The following is an 8,009-nucleotide window of genomic DNA, read 5'->3' as shown; positions in this document are numbered from 1 at the left end:
ATGGTTCAAAATGCACTAATTTAAATTCCCAATTTTCACAAAGGCCAGTTCCCTCAGATTACTCAATGGCCAAGGAGGAGAACTGGGGGAGTTCCCATCCCAGGACATGGGAAGTCCCCGAGCTCCCAGCCCAGTCCTTGTGGCCGAAAAATGTCATGCTTTTGCTTTCGAATCCTGTTCGTGATGCCAAAAATGTTCTGTGCAGGAAACACGTGAGGTGAGAAGAAAAGACACACACGATCTCTTTAAGGGTGAACAAGCTTTATCCCACATAAATGGCAATACAGATATAATAAGCAAGTAAGTATAAGTAAATTATATAATAAGCAAAAAATATAATAAACAGATTGATATAATAAGCAAATTGCAATGGGAAGAGGAGAAGGGAAAAGATATTTACACTCACCAGACTATGGAGGATTCACCACCAGACTGGGAAGCAGCAGCTGGGGCTCCAGCATCAGCCACTCATCCCTGCACAGATAAGCAGTCTCATGAAGCTTCTGCCAAGCCTAGGACCTAGGTCTTTTTGTAAGGAGGTGATTGGCATGATGCCCAGTCATGAGGGCCCTTCTCAACTGGGCTCAAGGAACACAAAAAGGTCAACTTGTTGCAATTGTCTATTGTTTTTCAATAACTAACATATAGGAATAGATTGAAATGGAGATTTCTCCAAAACAGTGCTGGATGAACGCCTCAAGGGGCTCACACAACCTGTTCTGGGACTTCATTGTTTGTGTCCACATTCAATTGAGTTCAAATTTAATATTTAACTTTACCTCCACGGGGTCAAATGTGACAGGAGGCATTCTTGGGAGGATTAATCACCAGCTCCAAAGGGAATTGTAAATTACAGCAGTTTGAGGCCTGGAGTTCTGGGAGTTGAGGTGAGGAGAATCACTTGAGGCCAGGAGTTCAAGACCAGCCTGAGCAAAATGGTGAAACCCCATCTCTACCAAATATACAAAAATTAGCTGGGCATGGTGATGTGCACCTGTAGACCCCAGCTACTCAGGGGGCTGAAGTGGGAGGATACCTTGAGCCTGAGAAGTCAAGGCTGCTGCAGTGAGCCAGGATCATGCTATCACACTCCAGCCGGGGTGACAGCGAGACCCTGTCTCAAAACAAAAAAACAAGTCTGGCACAGTGGCTCATGCCTGTAATCCCAGCACTTTCGGGAGGCCAAGGTGGGTGGATCACTTAAGGTCAGGAGTTTAAGACCAGTCTGGCCAACAGGGTGAAACCTCGTCTCTACTAAAAATACAAAAATTAGCTGGGCATGATGGCTCACATCTGTAATCCCAGCTACTCGGGGGAGGCTGAGGCAGAATTGCTTGAACTGGGAAAGCAATGGCTGCAGTGAGCCGAGATTGTGCCACTGCACTTAAGTCTTGGTGACAGAGTAAGGCTCTGTCTCAGAAAATAAAAGTAAAAACACAAAAGAAACAGCTTGAGAGGCTTTTTGTGTGAAAGTACTGAGAGAGGGGACTTAAAAAGAGTGCGTGACTCCTGAAGAGCCTTGGAAATCACTTAAGAGCTTGGGGCTTTACCCTGTAGGTTTTCATACGCGTTTCAGTGGGCTCTCTCCAGCAGGGAGAGGAGAAAAGAGAGACAGGAAAACTGGTTGGCTGCGACTGACTGTTCAAGAATTACCAAGAGCCTGAAGTTCAAGGGCAGTGGAAACAGTGAAGACAGGTTTTCATTTGGTTATTTTTTGTTTCTATACGGAGGCGGCGGGGGCGGTTTAAAATAAAAAATGCTCTCCTCCTTGCTCTCTGCTCTTTTCGAATTCAGAAGTGCTGTAATCCCAGCACTTTGGGAGGCGGAGGCGGGTGGATCACGAGGTCAAGAGATCGAGACCATCCTGGCCAATATGGTGAAACTCCGTCTCTACTAAAAATACAAAACAAAAAATTAGCTGGGTGTGGTGGTGCGCACCTGTAGTCCCAGCTACTCGGGAGGCTGAGGCAGCAGAATCTCTTGAACTCGGGAGGCAGAGGTTGCAGTGAGCTGAGATCGCGCCACTGCACTCCAGCCTGGCAGCAGAGAGAGACTCCATCTAAAAAAAAAAAAAAAAAAAAAAAATTAGCCCAGGTCAGGGACAGTGGTGCCTCATGCCTATAATCCCAGCGGTTCGGAGGCTAAGGTGAAGAGAATCCCTCGAGGTCTGGAGTTCAGGATCAGACTGGGCAACATGGCGAGACTCCAACTCTTATTTATTTATTTATCTACTTTAAAGACGGGGTTTCACCATGTTGGTCAGGCTGGTCTTGAACTCCTGAGCTTAGGTGATCCGCCCGCCTTGGCCTCCAAAGTGCTTGGATTACAGGCGTGAGCCACCGCGCCCGGCCGAGACTCTAACTCTTAAAAAAAAAAAAACTAGCCAGGCGTGGTGGCGCATGCCTGTAGTCCCAGCTACTCGGGAGGCTGGGATGAGAGGATCCTTTGAGCCCACGGGTTGGAGTTTACGTGAGCTGTGATATCGCCACGCACTCCAGCCTGGCTGACAGAGCGACAGAGGGAGATTCTGTCTCAGAAAAAAAGAAAGAAGAAATCAAATTGAGCCTAATCTTCTTTCCTTAGGTTTTGTCCCCCAGGTTACCGTGGGCGGTGCGTTACCCCTGCTCAGTTCTCGGCCTGGCACTGCAATCTCGCGTTTCCGAGCTGCTCTCTTCAAATACTCTTTTGTGGTTGGGTTTTTGGCCGGGGAATAGGTGCGGGGCGGGCGGTGGGAGCTGGCGGGGGGCGCAGAGGAAACTTCGCCAGTGACTAAAGGCGAGTGCGACAGTCCGTGACACCGAAGCCCACGGTAGAAGCCGGGACCCGCCCACCTCCCGCGGCAGCGCTCCGAGGGGCGGGGCTGGGCGGGGCTTGGGGCGGAGGCCCCGCCTGGAACCGCGGATGGGCGGGGCTTGGGGCGGAGGCCCCGCCTGGAACCGCGGCTGGGCGGGGCCGGGCCCGTGAGAATCTCAGCCGGAGCCCACCCGGCTGCTTTGCGGACTGAGCAGGTCGGATCCCAGGACGGGTTCAGAATTGGAGGGCGAGGTTTGAGGCCAAGTCCCTGTCGCAGCCTGAGACTGCGGGCTTTTTGCCTCTACAGGGGCGGGGTAGGACGGGGACGGGGGCGGAGTTTTGAGCCCAGCTCTTGAATTCTCGCCTCTGATTGAGCAGGAGGGTTTTGAGGCGGATCTTGGGGCTGGGCCCGCTCCGCTTTTTGACAGCTGTCTCTTGCACAGCCGCAGCAAAGTCCGTGGGTTCGGGAACCTGTGCCCCGGCTGTCCGCGCGTCCCCGTCCCCCCTGGCCCCGACCCCGGCCATGAAGCGTATCTTCTCCTGCTCCAGCTCACAGGTGGCGGTAAGTGCCAAAATGTGTGGGAGGATGGAGGGGGTCCGAGCTCCGGGGTGACAGAAGTGCCGAATCCCATCTCAGTGCCTCATTGCCTTTCTTTTTATCAGGATTTCTAGCTCTTCTGCTCTCACAAGGAAGCCAGCCAGCTTTGCCTTCCTCAAGACACTGTCCTGCAGCTTCTGACTTGCCTTTTTCACCTCTGCCCTCCCCAGGGTCCTTTCCCCTGGCCCCTTTTTCCTCCTAGCATCTACACTCCCAGTTCCTGGCACGTTTTCTACAGCCCTGTCCCCTTCCCATGGCCCTGCCCCTACTTCTGCTCTGTCTCCCAATACCAAACCACCCCCAAACATCTTCCCGGCCCCTGCCTGGCCCCAGGCTCCATTCTACACCACCAGCTCATGCCCCAGAGCCCCACAATCTTGCTCTCCCACATAGCTCTATCCTTGCAGTTTCCTATTAGTTCAACAATCACTCCTGGTCCTGTGCCTTCTGCTAACCCTTTTTCACAATCTCCTCTGCCATTTTTTCCCTCCTGCCCCATGCCACTTTCACTCCAATCTCTGACGAGCACTGCTGTTCCTCACACGTCACTCCAAACCTTTTTCCAATTGATGCTTCCACAACAGCAACCTTCTGTTCTCCCCTTCAACCTCTGCCCTACTCTGCCCAGTGGTCGCTAATCCCACTTTTCCTCTCTTTGCCTGGACTTCCTCCTGCCTGCTTGCTGTGAGATAATATTGCAGTCTGGCCAGCCTCACAGGCACTGCCAGAGGATGCACAGTTGCCTGGCTGCTCCCCAAGGGACCGGGTGAGTTGCCTGCAGAATCCACCCCAGCCAGTTCACTGCAGTGTCTGATCATCAGACTGGTTCTTGGGCCAGTCAAGACCTTAATGCCTGCCTTTCCCCAGATTATTCATTTCCTGAACCCTCGCCCAGTTGTTTAGGGACTATACTCTCCATTTCCTTTGGTTGAGTTGGGGGAAAGTGATGATGAGAGAAGAGGATAGAGCAGACTCTGAGTGTTCCCAGCAGAAGTCACTCTATTCCCCATGTTCTCCCAGGGAAAAACAAAAAACATAAGATTATAGAAGCCGGGTGCTGTGGCTCACACCTGTAATCCCAGCATTTTGGGAGACCAAGGTGGGCAGATCACCTGAGGTCAGGAGTTCGAGACCAGCCTGGCCAACATGGAGAAACCCCATCTCAAAAAAAAAAAAAAAGAGAGAGAGAGATTATAGAAGGTGGTGGCTTAGGGAGGGTATTGCTTCCTCTTCTCTAAAGATCTCTTACATAGAGCCCCCCTTACCTGAAAATGGAATTTTCTGTAGAGGTTGGGGTTATGGCTAATTTAGAAGCAAATTAGCCACCTACTTGTAGCAATATTGCTTTGCTAACTTGACTTAGTAGTATCGTTCATAAGCAAATATGAGAAATGTTCAATCAGCTCATTCTGCATGGGCAGGTCACAGAATTCTGGGAGCAAGCTATGAGGCAAGAGCAGGAACTCTGTTGAGACCTGTCCTTGTCCCACTGACATTTGCATCTCTACTTAGTTTCCACGCATTGATCAACCAATCAAAAGCTATTTACTATTACATGCACCCGAAACTGAGGCTGCCCAGACTCAGTCTTAACTCAATGATTTCTTAGAAATTCATATGAACTCTTCCTTAGTTACTGAAGGGATTCAACGTTGCCCTTCCCTTATAGATTTGTGGAGTCTGCCTGCTCCTTAGGAATAGAGAAACTATTTCATTCTTTCTGATCCTCCAATCCTTAGGCAGTACCTCCTGTCCAAGGTGCTGGAGTGAGCAATGGGCTGGCTCTTAGAATTTGGAATCACCCTTCTGTCCTCCTTGACTCCAGCTGCATAGAGGTTTGAATATAAAGAATAACCACCCATTCTAAACTCTTAGGATAACAAGATCTTTACTATGGTGAGATTATGGGAAGTAAGTTGGATGGGTTTAGAATTATTATTATTATTTTTATATAAAGACGGGGTTTCACCGTGTTGGTCAAGCTGATCTTGAACTCCCGACCTCAGGTGATCTGCCCGCCTTGGCCTCCAAAGTGCTTGGATTACAGGCGTGAGCCACCACGCCCGGCCTAGAATTATCTAGCTGGAAAGAAAACTGTTGCTTCAGAGAGATTGGAGTCATAGAAAGCTTGCAAATAGGCCAATTTCAGCTGCAAATTGGTTCCTCATGAAATTTCCCCACATTTCTCATGCTAAATTTCTCCACTTCCTTGGGTGGCTAACTACCCTGGACCCATTTGCCAGAATAGTGTGGCAGTCTTTCCGGCCACTCCAAAGCCTGGCTTCCCAGTCACACTGAAAGATTACCTCTACCCATCTCCATTCACACACCTGGGTCCAGGGCAGAGCCCTGCACCCTCAGTCTAAGGTAAGCACTCAAAAAGCAGTGATCTTTTTTTTTTTTTCTTGAGATGGAGTTTCACCCTTGTCTGCCCCATGCTGGAGTGCAGTGGCATGATATCGGCTCACCACAACCTCTGCCTCCCGGGTTCAAGCAATTCTCCTACCTCAGCATCCTGAGTAGCTGGGATTACAGGCATGTGCCACCACGCTTGGCTAATTTTTGTATTATTAGTAGAGACAGGGTTTCACCATGTTGCCCAGGCTACTCTTGAACGCCTGACCTCAGGTGATTAGCCTGCCTCGGCCTCCCAAAGTGCTGGGATTATGGGCAGCAGCCACCATGCCCACCCAGCATGATCATTTTTTTTTTTTAGAGAGACGGAGTTTCACCATATTGGTCAGGCTGGCCTCGAACTCCTGACCTCAGGTGATCCACCCGCCTTGGCCTCCCAAAATGCTGGGATTACAGACGTGAGCCACTGCGCCCAGCCCCAGCATGATCATTTTAAAGCTAATCTAAGTTATTCAGTATATAGGAAAATCGACAAACAAAAACCCAACTCCTATCATCCCATTTTATTTTAGTCAAATAGAGGATATCTTTGAAGGTGTCTTACATATGAGCTTACTCTGCCTAGGTAGACCAGAAGCAGACCAGAAGAGCGTTTTAAATAATGGGCACTCGATCAGCTTAGAGGAATGTGTATTGCAATTAAAACACTGAGAATTAGGTCCTGGTTCCTCTAGCATAGGCTTTCTGTTTCCACTTACCTGACCTGCAACAGAAGTCATTTCTTCTCTCTCTGCCTGCTGCTGTGCTTCCACGTTATAAGATGCTTATAAGTACACAGCCAGAGAGATATGGAGAGGGTACAATTACTTCTACAAAAGTCCTCTAATCTCAGCTACAGACATGCAAAGCTTATACTTATTAAGTCTGCTGATTAATTTGGTGATTGCTCCCTTGAGGCTGTGACAGTAATCCAGTGCCTCCTTTCCAAGGTGCCGGGGTAAGCTACAGACTGCATCTTAACCTTTGAAAGCATCCCTCTGTCCTTTAGTCCAGCTCTACAGAGGCTCAGCCATGAAAAATTTCCACCCATTCTAAACTGTACTTAGCATAATGAGATAATAGGAAGTAAATTGGGTAGATTTAGAACTATCTAGCTAGAAAGAAAAGTATCCAGGCCAAGCGTGGTGGCTCACACCTATAATCCCAGCACTTTGGGAGCCCAAGGTGGGTAGGATCACTTGAACCCAGGAGTTTGGGACCAGCCTGGGCATTGCAGTGAGACCCCATCTCTTAAAAAAAAAAAAATTACCTGGGTGTGGTGGAGCATGCCTGTAGTCGCAGCTACTCAGCAGACTGAGATGGGAGGATCACCTGAGCCCAGAGGTTGAGGCTGCAGTGAGCCATGATCAGGCCACTGTACTTCAACCTGGGCAACACAGCAAGACTCTGTCTCCAAGATTTGCACTGCAAGGAGTGCAGAAATGAATAAAAAGAAGTGGAAAGAAAAGAATTTAAGAATCTATGTTGGTAAGAAACATCTTTACCATCTATACAGCCTGGCTGTTATTCACTGGCTGATATCAGCAAGATCTCTTCCACTCCCCTGGCTGGAGAATCCTGAGCCCAGGAACATCTAAAGTGTGCCCAGAAAGGATGGGGACTGGAAGTAATATTTATTGTGCATCTACTATGTGACAGACACAGAGCTAGAATGCCTTATATGTTGTTACAGTATTAGGAAACTGAGATTTTCCAGGCGCAGTGGCTCATGCCTATAATCCCAGCACTTTGGGAGGCTGAGTCGGGTGGATCACCTGAGGTTAGGAGTTTGAGACCAGCCTGACCAATATGGTGAAACTCTGTCTTGAAAAAAAAAAAAAGAAAGGAAACTGAGATTCAGAGATGTTGTTACATGCCTAAATTCACAGGGGCAGGCAGTGTTAGAGTCAACTTTAAACAGAACTGCAGGTTGAGGTTGGCCGATGGCAGCACCCTGTCATGGGGGCATAGTCCCAGCTCTCTGCTTTCCTGGGGGTGACCTGGTCTCCAAAGAGTATGAAAAAAATGCATTCTTACATGTCAGAGCCTGTCAGTATAAAGAGGATTCCTTTTGCTTATTTTGTCCTTTGAGAGTTAACCTGTCTGGAGCCTCACGCAGGCAGTAAAGTCTGAGGGTGGCTGGCTTTTCCCTGCAGGCAACTTAAGACTGTTTATCTGGAAATAAGTAAACCTTTTTCTATTTTTCTATGGCTTGTAGTAGTAT

At 48.9% G+C, this 8,009-nt stretch overlaps 1 protein-coding gene across 1 annotated transcript in view; it reads left to right on the top strand.

The window, feature by feature from the left end:
- The first annotated feature begins 3,005 nt into the window (after positions 1 to 3,005).
- ANKRD35 (ankyrin repeat domain 35) overlaps positions 3,006 to 8,009 on the top strand; it is a 21,162-nt gene continuing 16,158 nt past the window's right edge. Inside the window, exon 1 of the mRNA XM_032268925.1 lies at positions 3,006 to 3,355. Within this exon, the coding sequence (XP_032124816.1) occupies positions 3,317 to 3,355 (39 nt within the window). The 5' untranslated portion in view covers positions 3,006 to 3,316. The remainder of the gene's footprint in view (positions 3,356 to 8,009) is intronic.

This window comes from Sapajus apella, unplaced genomic scaffold, assembly GCF_009761245.1.
Source record: "Sapajus apella isolate SASKATOON/1434 unplaced genomic scaffold, GSC_monkey_1.0 scaffold187, whole genome shotgun sequence".
In the NCBI taxonomy this organism is placed as follows: domain Eukaryota; kingdom Metazoa; phylum Chordata; class Mammalia; order Primates; family Cebidae; genus Sapajus; species Sapajus apella.
Note: the sequence above shows the minus strand (reverse complement) of the source record. Positions and strands in the feature narration are given on the sequence as shown.